We start from the raw sequence: 20,839 nt of genomic DNA on the forward strand, positions 1-20,839 counted from the left end.
CTTCAATTTGGCGTCTGTTGAATTACTTAGACGAGCTCAGTCTGTCTGGTTCGCAGCACAGCAGAAGCTGTATCTTCTTTGTTTTCATTTGCCCTGTATATTTAAGGATCGGATCAATGGAAAATAAACCGACACGCGGAAGAAAGCGACTCAATGACACTGGATACAAACAGCGATTCGCCAAAGACGATCAGAAGCTGTGAGGAATAAAGTGTAAGTTATCTGCTGAGAGGAAACTAGCGTCTGTCAAGTTCCCAAAAGCTGGGAGATTGGGTAACTTATTTAACAAAAGATACACTTTTGCGAACGCATTTCCAAACGCGAAAGCTTGTATTCATTGTATTCATATTCTGTGCGTCACGGCAGGTGATGATGCGCTTTAAACTTTGTTTACATGGATTCTTTACACTGAAACCAAATTTGATTTGAGATTTACTATTCCCTCATATGTTTAGGCATGTAACACTCGCCTTTTATTACTGAATTCAGCACTGGAAAGTCTTGTTTACTATTGATGGACTGCCAGTGTTGATATTCATAGCACTGAAGATGGCAAGAATGTATGTAATGGCTTTTGGGAATGTCCTGTGATTTGGGAATGATGAACAGCGGACCCACTATCGTCTACGAGTGGCTGAAAACCCTCCAGCTGTGTCAGTATGTGGAGTCATTTGTTGACAATGGTTATGATGACCTGGAGGTGTGCAAACAGATAGGAGACCCTGACCTGGATGCCATCGGCGTCTTCACTCCACATCATCGGGAAAAGGTTCTCCGGGCCGTGGAGCGACTCCGGGATGATGACAAGAAGGTGGCACCGGGACTGTATTTCACCCTTGAACCACTTCCACATGACACGTGCCCTCAAATTAGTGACTGCAAACAGAAATGCACCAAGTCTTGGGTCAGTTCTACTTGGGACCGGCCCAGGATCGGACTCTCCAATGACTTCAAAGCGTTAGAGAACCACAAGGAGCCGGTGGTGTATCCTAAACTCAAGCTGAAGATAATGATAAGGGATAAGCTGGTGAAGGATGGAATTGACCTGAGCAAAATGCCCTACTCGTATAAAGTGAGTACTAACCTCACATCATTACAGTTCTGGTCACATCTCCTGAAAATGTTTGCACCGTCTCTTTGTTTTGCAGAAGAGTTTTTGACATTTTCTTCAGGTTTTCAAAGGTTACCCATTGGCTTGAAATTTACCCACCTGGTGTGTGTGGATTTGGTTTAGTTTTTGGAGTAATAAACATCAAAGAAAGGTTGTGCCAGCATAATGTCGCTTGTAAATGTCATCCATTATTAAATGTTCGTGTGTTGTGGTGGTCGACCGGTGTGAGGTTTTCTTTGTTTGGCCAGTTCTAAATTAACGTTCAAAATGTAGATGAGTTTGTTTCTTCATTGAAACAGATTTTGCTCACCAATGGATCCTCTGCAGTGAATGGGTGCCGTCAGAATGAGAGTCCAAATATGGCTGATAAAAACATCATGATAATCCACAAGTAATCTACACCACTCCAGTCCATCAGTTAACATACGTGAAAATTTTGTTACAAATAAATCCATCCTTAAGTAGTTTTTAACTTCTAACCACTGCTTATGGCTAAAATACACATCCTCAATTCATAATATTGCTTTCTCCAGTAAAGTCTGAATTAGGAGAGAAATCTACATGGCATCGTTTACAAGCAAAAACAGTCTTTTAAAGTTAATTTAATGTCTTGATTGATTGATTTATTACAAACAATATAGGCTGGGGTGGTGTGGATTATTGTGATGTTTTTATCAGCTGTTTGGACTCAATGCGACGGCACCCATTCACCGTTAAGGATCCATTAGTGAGCAAGCAATGTAATGCTAAATTTCCTCAAATCTACTCTGATAAAAACCAAACTAATCTACATCTTGGTTAGTCCAAGGGGTTAGTACATACATTTTTTTTTTGAATGACCTGTGTTTCTTTAATTGGCTGGTGCTTATAATCTCAAAAAGTCATGTGAATAATGGCTTTGACTGAATTATTGGTCCATCACTATTGCAAGTATCCAAGCAAACCTTAGCATAGATTGGCAGCACATTAAATGATTTGGATATCATCTCCTCTTTGATTATAAACGTGAACTTATTTCTGAGGTCTTCTTGGTCTAGTACAGTATTGTAGCTCCATGTTGCCGCATGCTTGATGCTTTCCAAGTCAGATGATTTTATCCAGCCGGAGACGTTGAAGTATTAGACAACCTTAATTGAAGTCGTTATTCATTAGTGCACTCTGGGGCTTTGAGAGCAGGCGAGTCTTGGCTCTAATCGATAAACCAGAGAACAAGAACTGTAATCCATTAACTACACTGAATGCTATTAATAGAGGGATTTACTGCACAGTTATCTCCACTGAGCATCATTCAAAGCTCAAGGGCTTTCAAATAATAGGCAGGCCAATGCAATGCACGTTTAATGTTTGCATGATCAGATTCAGTTGTTATTATAAAAGTGTTGTTTTGGACCCTGAGAAGCCATTAGGTCAGCACAACTCTTTATATTTAGTTTAGTTTCAGTGATTCATTGAAATGACTTTATTGTGCAATGACTAATTAAACCACATGAAGTACTAACTAATGCTTTTATAACATAAAATGCATATGTTTGATCATTTCAAGCATTCACAATATTCTCTTCTTTTCCAATAAAAATATATATCTGAACTTCTTTAAAACAAGATATATTCATTTAAGAAAGTAAAATTGCATATTATATTTTATTTACCTTATTAGCACAGTTTATTTGAAAGATAATTCTAACACAATTTATTGATGTTTATGCTTACAACAATATAAAATTGAATTCAGCCTAAATTATTTCTTTGAAAAAATATATTTTTATTGTACACAACTGTGATGTTTTGATTGGAAAAGAAATACCGATTAAATTCTTTTTTTTTTCTTCACATTATAAATATTGTAAAATATAAAGGTTACATTTTATTAAATATATTAATGTTTCCCTCTGCATCTTTTATTGTAATGCATCATTTTTTCCTCTTTATATTACTATATATAATAAAAATACTAATTAAGATTTTATTGCAGTATTTCTGCTGTAGAGTTCAACATTTCAAATAAATCACATTTATATTTAAAAATAAGCGTTGCATTTTTTTAGTAAATTGAGTCTCGCATAGTTTTTTTTTATTGTAATGCAACGCGTATTTTTTCCTCTGTGTATCAATATATGTAACAAAAACTGTGGAGTTCCACATTTTAATGATAAATTACATTTATAGTTACATTTAAAGTTAACACATTTTTTAATAAAGTTAATTGTGTGTCCATCTCCATCTTTTATTGTAATGCATATTCTTCTTCCTATTATCAGTATATACAGGTACATAAAAAAAAAAACTGTGTAAGAATTTTTTGCAGTATTTCTGCCAATGAGTTGCACATTTTAAATAAAAATGAAATTTGACAGATCAGTATAAAGGTTACACATTTTTAAATAACTTGAGTCCCTATTGTTATGCATATTTTTTCCTCCTGATATCTGCATATATAATAAACAGTCTTCATCAGCAGACAGGGACTCCACCTGTAGCAGAGCGCTTGTCATGCCTCAGCGGCGAGCTGTCACTGGACTCCACCACCGCTTTTGTTCTTGTCCGAGTCGTGTTTCCATTATGCCGTCTTATCAGCACGTTTATCAGTGACGGGTCTCTGGTGACAGATGGCTTCATTGCGCTTTGAGCTTAGAGAGCCATTTAATGTCTCATGCCATGCCAAAGTCCTCATTATCATTACTGTCATTTGCATTTGCAAAGAGTGGCCCACTTTAAAAATGTTTTCCCTTGCTTCCTTGGTTTCACGGTATGTGAACTGCTGCTTCCCAAATTGTCTTGCAAATTGAGATGTGTGTGTGCTGCAACTAACAACGTGCGCTTGAGCGAGCTTGATTTAAACATGTATTTGTGGCTTATTCCAAAGCGTATCTTTGGACTGAGAGGAATCTGTACTGAAGAACTGCATTGAACACCAAAATGATTTACTTTACCTAGTTGTGAAAACCCATACTGTATGCTGTTAGATTTCCTACAAAATAGGATTTTTTTGGAAGAATGTTCTTTGCAGAGAATTTGAGTTCAACCATCATGTCTTTTTTTTTTAGATTTACATTACATTACATTTAGTCATTTAGCAGATGCTTTTATCCAATGCGGCTTACAAATGAGGTCAATAAAAGGAATCAAAATCAATGCTGTGACAATTTCTCAGTTAGCTTAATGCAGCTTTTTAATTCTATCATAAAAAGAAAGCCAATAGAATAGAAAAAGAATAGAGCAAGCTAGTGTTAGAGGTCTTTTTTGTTAATTGTATAATAAATAAAAAGAACAGAAATCAATAGAATACAAAAAAGAATAGAGAAGCTAGTACTATTTATATGTATTTTTTTTTAGTTTTTTTAAAGGGGAAGATGTTTTACACACACACACATACACATACACACACACACACATATATACTATATATACTGGCTAAATACTTCAGAAATGTTATTATTTTTGAATTCTTAGTAAATTTTTTGTGTTATGTGTTAAATTTTATTATATACAATTCACCAAAAATCACACAGAACTTAAAAAAAAAAATATATATATATATATATTGAATATTGTAAATGTTTTACCAGTCTTACATGAACATTTTTCGAAGTGTAAAGTTGTCCAAATAAATTCTTAGCAATGCGTATTACTAATCAATAATTAAGTTTTGAGATATTAACAGTAGAAAATTTACAAAATATCTTCATGGAACATGATCTTTACTTAATATTCTAATGATTTTTGGAATTCACAATTCCTTTTTTTTTTCTTTTTTTCTTTTTCATGTGTATGCTTGATGCTAACAATGCCAAGATGATGAGTTTAATTACAAGTAAAATCACCACGATTGAACTGATAAAAATGTAGCCTATGCCTTCAACACAGTGTGCATTTCTTCTGATAAAAGGTCTTTGGTGTGACAAATGCATGAATGTAAATGTAAATGCAAAAAAGACTTCAGATATTCACCTTTGTCAGGGTAGTGCCAGATTTAATTTATGACAGGAATGAAAATGAGGCTGTATGAGACTGAAGTACGCTGTGTTCAATGTATTGTACTTTTGTTCAACAACATAATTGTTGTTTAGGTGACATTAAATGACATTGTGAAAGTTGTAAGTTGTGAAAATTATTCTCTAAACAACAGTAAGTCTGTCTGAGCGTGTACTCCCTGGACATTTGCAGTTTGCTTTGTATCAGCACAGAACATGACACACACAGCCTGTGTTTAGTGTGTTTGGATAACTTTTGGCAGTGGAAAGTTGATAGTAGGTGCAACTTGTATTCTGTCTGACCTGCATTATGAATGGAGGAGGGTTCTTGTGCTGGCTTGGTTGAAGTGTTCATTCCCAAAAACTGGTGTCTTTCCGAAAAAGCTTGTGTAAGTGAAGCGTGTGTCACAACGGATGAATTGTGTCTGGTCAGGGTGAGCAGGTCCTTGTGGCATGTGGCAAGAGAGATCAAGGCATCAATTGCATATTCTTTCTGGCTTCATTAGTGAATCAGGAGTCTGTCTCTTTAGATTAGGAAGCAGGGTCCTGAGTTTTATTCCACATGGCACTCTTTTAAAAAACTGAAGCGTTTCATACGTTATGCAAGTATGCTATGCTCAGGTTGTTCAATGCATAACCTTTTGGATATAAATGTTTCCCAGAATCGTCTGTTTTGCCTGATGGACTATTGTTGGAACTATATTTCCGGACAAAGCCTCTAATCTGGTGAAGCTGTATTTTGGAGCTTTGTTGTTTTGGCCTTTCAGATCGTGTTTTTTTGGATCCATGTGGCTCGTCGGCATGCTGGGCTTTTTGCTAAATCACTTTTCTTCATCATATGTGTGTTGTGCCTCACACTGGGGCTTAAAACCAGATTAAGGCATACATTTTCATGCTGTAAAACATTTGGTGACTCTTTTACATGTTTAAATTAGTTTTTACTGTCAAACTAATTAGTTTAAGGTTAAAAACAACATTCACAACTCATTTTATGCCTGCAATGAGACTTGTTTTTGAATCAAAACAGAGCTGGGGTATATTCCAGAATGCAAGGTTAACTTACCATCTGCTATAACTTACTCAAACTTTGCTAACTTGAGGTATGTTGATTCCAAAAACCCGTCTGGGAGTACGTTCATCAACCCAGAGTAAGTTCACTCTCAACGAAGCGATGAATCGATGAGTCACTATGAAAACAGACGCTAAGAAAAAGTGCGCCATACTGCTTTGTTATTCTTCTGTTCAAAGGCTGTTTGCATAATTGTGGTTGTGCAATCATTTTTATTTTTTTTCCGTTTGTTCTTTAATTCCTGAGAATAAGAATTATATTGTTTGTTTGATGTTCATAATATAATAAATCATATCAGATGTCTATTTTCATTATAGAAATGAATTATAGAAAATGCAGATGATGTGAGATAATAATATAAAATGTAATACATATATAATACAATAAATTAAACATAACCTTGTCGTAATGGGCTAGTTGCATATCTCCGCCATCTTGGATTTCCGGTCTTGCGAGTGTGTGCGTAGATATTTCGGGTTGTGCTAAACGTCAGTGCAGAGAACCGGAGAAGTCCAAATATTACCTTCTATATGTTTACAGGATTTATAATATCACTTCAAATGCAAATAAGATATACACTGCTATTATCACTATACTATAAATGTTAACTGAGCCAGTGGATTTGAAACTTGTGTATGTTTGGGTCCGGTGAATGAATTAAATACACTAATGTTCACGAAATGAAAGTTGAACTAATGGTGTGTATAAAAAGCTATATAATATATTTATATCTTACCAAATATGTAAATGTACAAATTACTTATTTCTCGAAATTTTTTGCATTATTATTATTTTTTTATTTTCAATATTTACCTCGTGAGACGTGGGCTGCGATTTATCTTCATAAGTATCCATTTCTCAATTGTACACATACATCAGTCTGTTCTCATCATTATTTTCACATTATATTTTATTATTTTACACAGTAAAAAATACATGACTAATTTTAATATCTGTTTAATCTGATAATTAAATTAAAATTAAAAAAATAAAAACACACATGAATGCAAACCTATCATAATTATATTACATTTAATTGAACAGTTAGTTATAAATTATGTTATCAAATAAAGTTAATAAAACATGCTTTATAAGAAATATCTGTGCGTCTTGTTTGACAGTCAGAAACATTGATCTTACATAACAGAACAAAACCAGCTCTTCGAAAATGAAAAGTATTGCATGTTTGAGTGGTTTGTGTTTGAAAGAAGAAATCCCTGTGGACCTGACCTAACGCTGATCCGCATAATCAACAGAAGAATAAAGCAATCTCCGCGTTGTGTCTTGATGAATATCCACAGAGGTACGCAAAATGTAGGGAGGATGTTTCCCCATGTCTTTGATATACCACTATCTGCTGTTAAATTTTAAAATCATTAATTATATACATCTAGCAAAGTTTCGTATGTAAGTTTCCCTTACAGTCAATGCGAGCGTCGCAATACCAGAAGTAAGTATGCACACTTGCGTCGCTGAAGCTCACCGGTGCCATCTTGTGCACCTAACCCATAGTGTTTTAAAATGTATACAGATAAATACAGAATTCTGGCATGAAACTCTAGATGGCACAGTCCGATAGGTCTAACCAAAGACTATAGAATAGCCAAGACATGTCACTCGTACAGTTCTGAATGACAAAAAATGCCACGCTTAATATGGCTGCTCAATCGCAGGAAGCCCCGCCTTCTGAATGAAAAAAGCCAATAGCTAATCAGTAAAGTCAGCGTGTCACTGCAGCTGCCGTTAGAACTCGCGACTGCTATAGAAACAGTCAGCGTTCTTTATATATATATATATATATATATATATATATATATATATATATATATATATATATATACACTATACTATACTATACTATACTAACTATATCTTAATAAAATACAATACTGTGCGCAATCTGTCACACCCACTGGACTCTGGTCAGTGGGTCACGAATGCGCTGATAGTTCTGAAGTGAACTAATCCTGAAACAGAACCTACTCCGGAGCAGTTTATGTTCAGAGAGTAAGTTGTTATGGCATATATACATGTAATTCTTTATAGAAAGTGGCTTTTTGGAGCTTGACAGCCTCAGTTACTTTTATAGCATGGAAAAATGCAACTTGCTTGGCTCAATTTGTGTTCCACACACATTTCTAAGGCTTTCGAACAACACCAGGTGAGTAAACGTTGACTTCTACAGACCTCAGTTTTTTGAGGACTGAGAGAGCAAGTGCACCGATTCTCCACCGGATAATGTTCATAAAAGATTCAGGCACAAACTGTAAAGTGCAGCATTCTGGAACGCATTTAATGAGTCACCGCGGCACTGACCTTTTATTAGATCGGAGCAAAAGGTTTTTGTGATTTGAAACATTTCTCTCGGGTTTCTGTCTGGCAGCGGGCGCAGAGACATTTTAGAGGTGCACTTGAATGACCCGTGCTTTAAGGACAAACTACATCATGTTTTGGACTCATGCTTTGTGTTTGCTGTTTTTAAATCCGAGTGAATCTGTTCTCCCATCAGTTTTAAACTAGAACAGATAGCAGGCTGGCAGCGAAGAGGCCGTCAGAGATGTGCTTTCTGAATGAGTCTGACAGAAAAACTGCAGAGGGACTTCAGAGCTCTTTTGAGAGGATTTTGCATTTAAGTTTCTTTTCAAAAACACCCATAGTTACAGCAGTTTGCTTCTTTTTGAGCTCAGATTAATGTCTGGATGGAAGTGCGCTGTGATCTCTGTGTGACCTGAGGGTGAGGGGTGAACCGGCCTCCTAGCTGCAACCCCAACGCTTTAAGATTACTGGATTTTGAAGGATTACCACCCAATATGAGCGTTATTTCACATGAACTTATGGCCTCACAACAGCAGTAGTGCTTAAGACCTACTTAAATGTCTGATTGGTCATTATAGTGCTGTTTTTCTTCACTCTTAAGTGTGAAGCAGAAGCTAGGCAACTTTTTTTGTATGGTAGTTAAACTCAGTCTCAATGGTGTTGTCAGTGTAAAGTAACATTAGGTTTGTGATACATCTAAGAGCATAAATTATCTGTTCTTTCTGCACTATAAGACTATTTAATGTTATTTGCAAAGTGAATATTTTCAGATGCAAATGCACAACAGTGCACAAATTCAGCCATTGCTAAATGCCATTCCTACTTGAATACAATGTCTCTTAAGACCAAATTAAGACCAATGTCTCTTAAGACCAAGTCAAATTAACCCATAAAATATATTTTTGCTGTAAATTCAATGAAAATATATTATTATATATATTAAATAACTATGTGATGGTAGTTTTGGGATGAATTAATGAATTAATTGTATTTATTTATAAAAAAATTTTTTTAAATCCAATATTTTTTTTGAAAACTATATAGTTTAGTAGAGTGATAACTATGAATATCACAATATAGTTTTTTGTTGGAAATGCAATCCCATTCCCATTGGTCTTTGCATTAATGCACATTTGCATAAAACTAGCTTTTTGCAGTTGCTTTGTTGTGACATAATGCTGTCATTGTGCACACATCCTAATCATTTATCGATGTTACTACATATCAACCATTTTTGCAAAGGTCTGGAAATGGCTCAGGTTACCCCGGTTGCCAGATACTGCGATTATGAGCAAATGTAGAAACCACGTGTACAGTCTTCACAACACAGACTAGATTTGTAGAACATATTCCGCATGAAATCGATGTTGATGGATTATCTTTGACAGATGTAACAGGTCCAATGGCATTCTGGGAAACTGGGATGTGCTTTTTTATGGTGGCTGTCCTTTTCATTGTCTGCTCCACCGCACAATCAATTTGTGGTGCTGTTGGACTCGGTCTTTATGCATGGATGCTTTGAACAGGCACATACAGTGATAGTGTGTTAGTGGAACAGTTAATATAATAAACAATGGCTGTAAATGAACTAACAGCATGGGCAGGACAGGGTGCATTTGAACGAAATATGACAGTTTGGTGTGTTACCATAACAAGCCGGTTCATAGGAATGTCCCAAACACTGATGTTACTCTAATGCCATTTTAATGCACAACAATGATTGAGTCTTTCATCTGTTTCTTTGCTTTTTAAACCGTTGTGGCATGTTTAGATTTGTAAGTATGAATCACTCTTCGACATATTCTACATAAGTTATAATGCATGGATGCTGTACACACCCTTTTAGTGGTTAATTGTTCAGAGACGGGGCGTTTTGCTCCTCGTTCAGCATCTGTTTTAGGTTTCTGTGAGCAGACAGATGGGATGGAGATCCTCTTTAATGCACACTTTAGCCGAACAAACACAGCTGTGTGTCGTGATGTTGCTGGCTGCTCAGAAGAGCTCTTCAACACAAGAGTCGCTCGCTGTTTAACGGCCCTCAAACCTCCAAACAAACACGCTTAAAAGCCATGTGAAATCAAAATGAAGCCTTTTTTTTTTTTTTTTTTATTGATGTCCTTGCTCTTTCTGTTCACGATAAATGTCCATTAAAAAAAGTCATAATTTATTTGCTTATAAAAAGAATAACAATTGAGATGTTTTATTAATTTACACTTAAACTTCGCTGATTTTGACAGTTTGTCATTTTTAAGTCACTGGAGATCGTTATAGCAGAGTGGAAGATCATAATAGTATGTTGTTATTTTGAGGACTTGCACATCCTTTCCGCTCGGGAGAAAGCTGCTAGTTATCTGCTATCTGTAGTGACTCTGGTTTCCGCTGGCAGACGGCCGTTATAGCCGGCGGTCGGACGCAGTGGATGTCCAAGAGTCAAGAGTTAATGTACTGACAAATCCATCCACTTACAGCTCTGAGGACTTCACACCAGAACAGCTTTCTTTAGAGACTGAAGAGTTTGCATGATGCTCGTACAACCTGATTGAACTACTAAACAGTGCTTTTGGCTAGATTTATTAAGATTTCTATGGTGAACATTGTAGTGATTGTTTGTATCTGGGTCTTTCTAATTCATGGCCTCTTTGTTTATTGTTGTTTGTTTGTACATTAGTGCAGAAAACATGAAATATACTAAGCTGAAACAGAGTATTGCGCTAGCAACACAAAGGTCGTGTGTTTGATTCTCAGGGAATGAATCAATTAAATGTATAACCTGAACCAATGCAGTGTTAAGCCTGTCAAGGGCATACATTTAAACTAAACAGGTGTTTAAATGTATGATCTTTTCGTTTTCCATCATTATAGTTCCAAATTTAAAGAAGTTTATTTCAATAATTTATTAATTATATTGCATTTTATATATATATATATATATATATATATATATATATATATATATATATATATATATATATATGTGTGTGTATGCATGTATATGTATGTATGTATACATATAATGTGTAATATATATATTATTATTATTATTTTTTTTTTTTATATATATAATTTATTTATAAATTTATTTAGAGGGATTCACATTTATGCTCTTAGCAGATGCTTTTATATATACAGTGTGTGTGTCTGTGTGTATGTGTGTATATATATATATATATATATATATATATATAAAGTTTGTTAAATTTCAATTCCAAAAATTCTGTGATACATTTTAAGAAATAAAGAAAAAAGGAAGGAAAAAAATCCTCTGATTTAGATTTTTATAAAGTTTTTTCTCGTGTTTGGTTAGTTTCACCTTTTTATTGTTGCTTTTTTGGATCTAGGAACCCAAAGCGTTTAACATCCAATTTTGTTGTCATTTTCTTTACATTTGTACACATGTCAAATCTCTTCCCATTTCTTTCGGGAGCTGCTACAGGTGCTAAATGAAATGTGCAATATTCATCTTTTCTTCCACATCCGAGGCTCATTTTGTTCAGTGAGATATCCGTCAGTGTTCATTTTACACTCGATATTCCGACGCAAAATGCATGTGTGATGGAGAAGACAACCGTAATATACTCTTCTGCAGAATTCACATGTAAATATTTTCCTTTGTCTCCAAGAGCCGGGGCCCCAGGGAAGTGTCCTGTCATACTAAACCCTCCAACTGGACAAACCCCACTGCCACTTCCAAAACAATCGAGCGCTCTGTCATCTGTACTGTACCGGTGTCTTTCAGAGAAAACGATCGGCCCGTAGTGTGCGGCTCCTCTGGAGAGCAGCGAGTGCTTTCAGACAGGAGGTGTCCAGCAGAAGCTAATCTGTGAATGGGGCCCGCGGCCCCTCGGTTCCTCACAGCTGACAGCTGTGTGTGTCTTTTCAGAGGGACGTTTGAGAGATGTAAAGCTCATGCCGACTCTGACCCCCATTCTTCACAGAATAATAATGTCTGCCTTGGTTTCAGAGCAACAGCTTGAGCTATACTATGTAAAGATTTACTCTTTTCTTTTAAGAAAACTGCTAGTTTCAGATCAAATATGTACCAAGAACCTTTTTTTTTTTAAAGGCAGTAATGGACTATATTGCTAAACCAGTTTGCCATAAACCATTTTATTTTAGTTCCTATGAGATGCTATTATTATATTTTTGTTATTAATATTTTGAATAAGTATTTTTTTTCTATTTTGTCATTTTGTTTTGAGTTTTTGTCTTGTTTATTATTTGTAGCTTTTTTATATTATATATTTTTTATTAATTTTTGTTTAAGTTTTAGTGTTTTTGGTTAAATAACAAAAAAAATTAAATTTTGCGTTGACAACAGGCTAAAAGATTTTATTTTATCTTCAGTAAACATTTCTTTAATTTCATCAACCCAAAAGTTTTTTTAATGCTTTTAATTTTTAAACTATAATAACCCTGTCATGCAAACTTGGATACAACTTAAATTGTCATATTATTTATATTATTCAAATTATTTAGTGCAATGATTTGATTGCACAAAAAACATAGTTTTATATTTTGTGCTTATTAAGTAGGCAGTTATCTATATATTTTAAATGTTATCATGAACATTTTCTCTTGAAAGTTGTATATTTACTAAAATTTAGCTTGTGTGCAAAATTGTTTCGATTTCTAAAATTGGCTTTCATATTGGTTATCGGCCGATGGATGTGAATAAAAATTGGCTGTTGTAGGTTGAGACTCTTGAATTTGATTAACATGAAATTACACATGGATAACAAATACATGAGACCTCTTTAGTTGTCTGCAAACATACAGCACGACTAGCATAGTCTGATTCATGAATAAATGACTCCTTTGAGCAATTCTTTTTAAAGAATCGGTGGAAAAGACTCAAGTCACTGTTGGACTTGTGAATAATTGATTTGAATCAGACTAATGATTCACTAATTAAACTATGAGTTTTGATGTTACTTATTGTTATGTAGCATATATTGAACTATTAGAGATGATTTAATTTACAGTTTCTTTAGTGGTTTCACAAAATTGGAGCCAGAATTGAATGTAGTTGCCATTAATATTATATTAGTTGAAATATCTCTAGCAAACAAGCATGTAATTTGATGCTCTATGGTGGTTTTTGATTCATTCTGAGTTTCTCTTTTAAAAGTGAGCATGCTTTTTAATGGATTCGCGCTATGAACGTTTGCACTTTCACACCTCTGCTTCGATTTAGCGCTGCGGCGGCTTGAAGGAGAGAAAGTAATCGGCTTCTGTCTCACACCTCTCGCTCTCTGAGGGATCAGTGGAGAGGTGAGCTGAACCGGCCCTCTGTCTGTGCTCTTTTGTTTCGGGGGGAATGTGCGCGCTCACATCTTATCGGCTCATATGCTTCAATCCTGCTGGTTTGGCGATGTAGCCATGACAACTCAAAAGCCCGGGGTCTCTGTATGATTAGGTGGACAGAATGTGCCGGTTTCTCTTGATGGGACAGACTGAACACTCCCTTCGGATGTGGGGCAGGCACATGGCACAGCCGTCCCGTTGAGACCTGTTTCTTGGCACAAAGAAATTTTCCATAAGATGAGCTGCTCAGTTATTATAGATGTTCTATCTCGCTATCTAAATAAGGACATGCCTGAGACCGTTGTTATTTTTAGTGGAGAACTGATGTGTTACGGATCTAAATACAATGCTGACTGATTGTTGATATAGTGTGATAGACACAGAATGAAGTACAAACTAGAAAACATTTATTTCCCAACAGCAGTCCTCTGGTTTAGTGGGTTGAGCACCTAACCAACACATTATTGACCAAAACTGGTTAAAATGGACAGATTGCAGTCGATTAATCAACCTTGCAGGGCATTTTTTTACTTTGTGTTTTTGTCTTGTTTTTCAATACTAACATCTATACACTTCTAAATTTAGATGCATTGCTTGAGTTGAGATGCAAAATGACGCAAGGTAAAATAAAGAAATTAAAATAATAAAAAAATAAAATAGATATATTTTTTTGCTTTTTGCTTTGAACTTTACATTTCAGAATTTTTTGTCTTATTTAAAAAAAAAAAACATTTTTAAATCAAGAAACATTTACTTTTTGAAGCAAAACGACGTTACATTTTTTATTTAAATTTGTCACATTTTCCTTTTTTAATTAAGTTTATTTTTCTTATCTCATTGATAGGTAACCGTTCTTGTTTTAAGTAATTGTGATATGTCTCAGAAAATATGACATTTTGATTCAGGATTATTTCTTGATTCAAAAATGTTTAGATATTTTACTGCAACACAAGACAAAAATATCAAGACAGAAAATGTATTTTTACTGTATGATGATTGGTCGATTATTGATTGGTTGTTTTTATATAAAACTAATTCAATTAGCCTAAATTATAATTATTACAAGCTAACTCTGAAATACATTTTGCATTTTAAGAATGAAAAAAGTGATGCTTCCTTTATGAATCAGTTGCAGCTAGTCTTCTTTGAAAGACGGAACCTGATTCTCAGCCCTTGTAAACACAATCCTTGTGCAATCAAATTCCCAAATGGGATCTCAAGATGAGAAAATTGAGCCGTCTGGCGGGCATACGGCCCGTCTCGCACCTCTACTCAACACACAGCACTCTTAGTCCACCACCTGTCCTCTGTTCACCTCCACACACACACACACACTCACACACTCTTAAGGGGACAAAAAGCTTGTTCTTGTGTCCAGATCTGTATTTCCTCTTCCTTTGTCCCCATTTTGTCAAATTTTTTGACATGTACTTTGAAATGTTGCTTGTAGAACATGGTCAGTGTGGAGCGAGAGGAAGCTGCAATGTGCTTTTCATGTACATTTTGTCTCTCGAGACCGCAAATCATGTGAAGATATAGGTTGAAAGAAAAGTTGTGCATGTGTATCTGTTGCAGCTCTCAAAGGATGAACTGTAGCAAAATGGAAGTTGTTTGATAAATTGTGCTTTATTGGATAAGCAGAGAACGACAGGCTGATATATCTTCATGTGTCATGTGGGAAGACGAGTTTTATAGAGCGCTGCAGTCGGGATCCGGACTCCATGTATTTTTTCCATTTGAGAAATTGATTTTTAAGGCAAATGTATGACCCTTTCAGGGCAGATGTATTGTGAACATTTTATGAGTTTGATGGCCATTATTAGTGGTTTAAAAGTCCGGTGTTAAATGTCAGCACAGAGTATAGGACTTTTCAGTTTTTCTGGACATTTCCTTTGAAAATAAAATGTTACCACTGTGTCCTCAGTGGTCTGTGGAGACTCCTATGTTCGTTGGTTCATGCCAACACACAACACTTTTAATGGCTCTTTTGCGCTGACGTTGTACCTCCAGCAGCTGCAGCAAGAGAACAGTAATGACGGACCGCTGCTTCTCACTCAGGTCTGTGTATATGCTAATAGGACAGAGAGCGTCACAAATGGGTGGGACTTTCACCGACTATGTTGTCATAATCTGGAACTGCTTGTGTGGAAAACTGTTTATGATTTCTTGAAATTGTAAAACAATGAGTGAGTGGATTTTTAACATTATAGGCTAGTTGTTTTAACACACTGCGGCCACACAACTGTGTTCAAACACCTTATAAAAGTGATTTTTGCATGCAATGGCAGCTTTTAAATATTTCATTTTATTTTATTCCCAGCTCCAATTTTTTTTTTTGCTTGCTTTTGTAAACTACTGTAAAGTGCAAAACTTGGTTGAAACAAATTTAAAATATATAAATATTTAATGCTATTTTGCCCCCTTTTTTATTTTTTTTTATTTATTTAAGTAAGCTGCTGAAAAGTGCAAAACTGTGTTGCTTTCATGAACATTTCTTTGTTTTTTGTGCATCTCTTTGTGCATCTAGTCATCTGTTTGTCTGACTAGGAATACTTGTGACATATTTGAGAACTGCTGAAGTCAGCTTCAGATGAAAAAGCATCACAACTCATGCTCAACGCCCGCCTCTGCCTTATAAAACTTATATCAGCTTCATTAAAATGCCTTATGAATATATAACAAGCTTTAATAAACAACGATGCATGATTTCATAATGTAAGCATTATTCTAAAGCCTCTGTGTCTCTGACCTAAATCTCCAGCAGGAAATGAGGTCTTGTAATGGGTTACCAGATGTGATAAAATACCTAATGGTGAAGGATTAATCTATAAAAACAGAATGATTTGATGATGTCTCTGTGAGCAGACGGGCTTCATGTTTTAAAGCATTTACTGAAGGTCACTTTCACAGCCTCTCTGGATGGATTACTGCACTATAACCCATGAGGCCTCATCCCGTGCAACATCCTCCTCTCCCCCAGTCTGGATGTTCAAAAATCAGGCTTTTTCTGTGACCATTCTGCTCTGAACAATGCTAAAGCTGGTCCCGGCGTCTAGACGCTGTGCGCTGCATTTCAATCAGGCTGAGAGAATAGCCGCGCTCACGGCCAGCTCACAGACGCATGCTCGTCACATGACTCTTAATTAAAGCGCAAAGACTTGAAAGGGAAGGCGTTCCGGCGGCGCTGACGAGAGCCTGTGAAAGCTGGAGATGGTGGTAATTTGTGGGTGCAAGGGAGGTAAAAGCTGAAGCGGAAATGCCATTAGAAAAGGCACAAAAGAGAGGAAGCTGTGTTGTGTACCTGTAACGCTGCAGAAAAGTGTTTTTGTGGGAACTGAGAAGCTTTTAGAAGAGATCCGCGCTTCCGCTTAATTCACAGTCGAACGCTGATGTATGTAACTGACAGAATTCAGAATGAAAGAGGTGTTCTTTCAGTTAATGAGTGTGAATTTGAATTGATTTGGTCACAATAGAAAGGAAGCTCAATAAGAATTTGAATTGGAATGACATGAAGTGGAGTTTACTGAATTCTATCTATCTATCTATCTATCTATCTATCTATCTATCTATCTTTCGATTGATTGACCTTTCGTTTATTCATTTGTTTGTCTGCTTGTTTGATCTGTTGTTCATTCACTTCATTAATTTGTTCGTTCACTTATTCTATCTATCTATCGTTCGTTCGTTCGTTCACTCATTCTATCTATATATTTTTTGTTTGTTTGCTTGCATGTTCTATCTGTAATGTTTGTTCATTTTTTAATGTTTGTTAATTTGCTTATTAGCTCGTTCTATCTATTGTTAATTAATTTTATCGTTCATTATCTGTTCTTTCTGTCTATAATGTCTTTTTGTCTTTGCCTTTCTATCATTCCATCATTTTATCATTCTGTTGTTTTTTTCTGTCATTCTATTGTATTGTATCGATTGGGTTTTATTCGATACCGTTGCCATTTCGATACTTTTAAAACGGTACCTGTGCCTGAATCGATACTTCTATAAAAATAAATAAATAAATAAATATATAAAAAGCTTAAAAAGGATAACATTAAAGAACATTAAAAAAGATTTAAAATAAATCCATTCACATGCTCCTTGGATGCTCTCATTTCCCAAGCTTCCCTTACTCTAAGTCTAATAAATGTATTTCATGATCTGGGTCATTATTTAATACAAAACCACACATAATGTTTCTACTGTATCTCTGTCAATCTCTCTGATATTTAGTTAAGATGAGTGCTGTCTGTCACAGTCTTTAAGCAGTCCTGTGAATTACTAATTCTTTATAAAGTAGCAACAATGTCTTTGTAAAGTACAGTCTTAGGCACATTAGTATTTTCACCCCAAAAAAAGGTTTTTTTTAGATATTTTGCTTTAGTATGTCAGTAGGAAATATCAGTTTACATTTCCAAACATTTGTGTACAGTTTATGGAGCTAAGTGCTATAGCCCTGCTAAAAGGACCTAGCGACGCCCCATGCTTCTTGTGTACATTTCGCAGAACCAGGACAAATATTTAAATCGATCGCTCAGGCATTTAAGAGGCATCGAAATGAGGCACCAAAATCTTGGTTCTGATTCGGTTTGGTGTGTACCAGTTCTATGGGTACTGGTGCCATATTGGTACGGGGTTTAGGTACCCAACCCTAATTGTATCTGAATACCTGCGTTTCTATATTTGCCTTTTAAATCTTCTTTTAATACTATCATCAAGTCTTTAAGGCAACACTCAAACTTTTGCTTTTATGGGTAAAGTTGATACAATAGTAACATGTAATTATTATTTTTTTAATTCTACTTCCTAACATGAAGATTGCAGTTCTACATTCTGTTCACTTTGCCAGTTTATTTAGAATTCAGGAATTAAATGAACAATAAAAATGTCCTTCAACTAAATGTGCATTTCATTAAATTAAAGCCGTCTAGTTTTGTTTTGAATTCATTTGAAAACATCTCTTCATTAGAAATGGTAAGAAATATGCAAAATGGCTCCAGATTGCACTCTGTCTCTCTCTCTCTCTCTCTCTCTCTCTGCATTGCATTCTGGGAGTGAATGAGCGTGGCGAGGGAGCGTGCTTGGTGGCTCTGGTGTTTGAGTTGCTTTTTCCTCTTCTTCTTCTTTTTTTTTTTCCTTTTTTCTTTATTTTTATTTTTTGTTTGTGTGTGTGTCTATTTTTTGAGATTTTTCTTTTTTGTTTGTTTTTTGTAGGGGGTGGTTTGGGGCGTGGGGGAGCATGGCGGATGCAGGTGTGCGGGTTTTGAGCTCACTCACGCGTCGTCACGGTGTAAAGGTGGCGTCTGCTGTGAGCGTGGAGAGCTGTTGTTTAGCTGTGGGTGAAGTTGTGGGAAATAAGAACGTATTGTCTGCCTCAAGGATGAATAGTGCTATCGTTATCTTTTTAAGTACAGTAGAAAAAGCTAATGAGTTAGTTCAGAGAGGAATTGTAATTGATGGCGTTCTTACCCCTGTTTTACCACTTTCATTATCGTCAAAAAGAGTCACTCTCTCGAACGTACCGCCATTTATTAGTGATGAGGTATTAACACAAGTTTTGTCTCGCCATGGAAAAGTGGTCTCTTCGTTTAAAAAAATTCCAATTGGTGGCATTTCTCCTCTACTGAAACATGTTGTGTCGTTCAGACGCTCAGTTTACATGATTGTGAACAATGACGCTGACCTAGACCTTGCGCTGAATTTCCGAGTGGATGATTTTGACTATGTGGTGTTTATAACCACCGACAGGATTAAATGTTACGGCTGCGGCATGGCCGGCCATCTGGCCCGAGCCTGTCCCAACAAACAAGGAACAGCTAGCGTGGAAGGCGCAGCTAACGGCGGTGAGCCGCCAGCCGATGAAGCAGCCGCGGTGGAAGCAGCGGTGGCACAGGTGAGCGACCGTGTTGGCGCTCGTGGTGCTGGGACTGCGGAGAACACAGTGGTTTCAGTGCAGGAGGAAATCCAATGTTCAAAAGAAGTTGAAAACGAGGGAGACCAAGGTGAGTCAAGCGATAAAAGAGTTGTTGAAACTGATATGGGGGATGTTCGGGAGGTTGATGGTGGGCCTAATGAAACTGGTATGGAACAAACAGTGTTTAAGGTGCCATTGAAAAGGAAGAAGTCAGACAAGTTTTGTGATTTTCGGCATTTGAAGAAATTGGACGTTGAAGGTGCCTCTGATCATGTCGACTCAGAGAGTGATAGTGAGTCATCTGACTCGAGTGTTATTCTGTCACAAAGTGAGTTTTCCAGCCGCGATTATGATGTAGATGACATAAAAATGTTCCTTAAGTCAACGAAAAATAAGAGAGGAGTTTTAGTTAATGAGTATTTCCCAGATGTAGGACAGTTTGTGGAAAAAACTAAATGTTTTATGGCTGAAGGGCGTTTTTCAAATAAAGAAGTGTATCGGTTAAAGAAAATAGTGAGGAAACTCAACGTGGATTTGAATGATGGCAGTGAAAAAGTTTAATGCTATGAATATGATTCAAAGCTGTCTGTCTTTTTGCTTTTTATTTTTGAGCATGACTGAAGTGTGTATTGCATCCTTAAATGTGAATGGTGCAAGAAATAGCAAAAAAAGAACTGAATTGTTTGAAGTTATTAAGCAAAAAAAAATTGATGTTGCTTTTATTCAAGAGACACACAGTGATATTAAAAATGCGGCAGACTGGATGCAGGAATGGGATGGGTTTTCTGTTCTGAGTCACAACACCACACTTAGTGGTGGTGTAGGAATTTTATTTTCAAAAAGTTTTTGTCCAGTTTCATTTCAAGTTGATGAGATTGTGAAAGGAAGACTCTTAAAAATAAGAGCAATTTTTGAAAAATACGTTTTAATTTTTATCTGTGTTTATGCTCCTACATCACCAATGCAAAGATTGTTGTTCCTAGGTACACTAGGTTCCACGTTACAAAACTGTAATACTGAAGAGTATCTGTTTTTAGGTGGTGACTTTAACTGCACAGAGAGTCATATTGACAGGAATCATATTGAGCCTCACATGGCTTCTCGTGAATGTCTTGTTAAGTTTATAAACATGAATGATCTGTGTGATATTTGGAGGCATT

General features: G+C 35.9%; 1 protein-coding gene across 3 annotated transcripts in view; it reads left to right on the forward strand.

The window, feature by feature from the left end:
* LOC127976276 (SAM and SH3 domain-containing protein 1) overlaps window positions 1-20,839 on the forward strand; it is an 81,595-nt gene continuing 60,756 nt past the window's right edge. Inside the window, exons 1-2 of one of the 3 annotated variants that reach the window (XM_052580583.1) lie at window positions 1-213; window positions 367-1,072. In XM_052580583.1, the coding sequence (XP_052436543.1) occupies window positions 581-1,072 (492 nt within the window). In that variant the 5' untranslated portion in view covers window positions 1-213; window positions 367-580. The remainder of the gene's footprint in view (window positions 214-366; window positions 1,073-20,839) is intronic. The other 2 variants (XM_052580584.1, XM_052580585.1) reach the window with 2 other exon arrangements.

This window comes from Carassius gibelio, chromosome B17 (genome assembly GCF_023724105.1).
Source record: "Carassius gibelio isolate Cgi1373 ecotype wild population from Czech Republic chromosome B17, carGib1.2-hapl.c, whole genome shotgun sequence".
Classification (NCBI taxonomy): Eukaryota; Metazoa; Chordata; class Actinopteri; order Cypriniformes; family Cyprinidae; genus Carassius; species Carassius gibelio.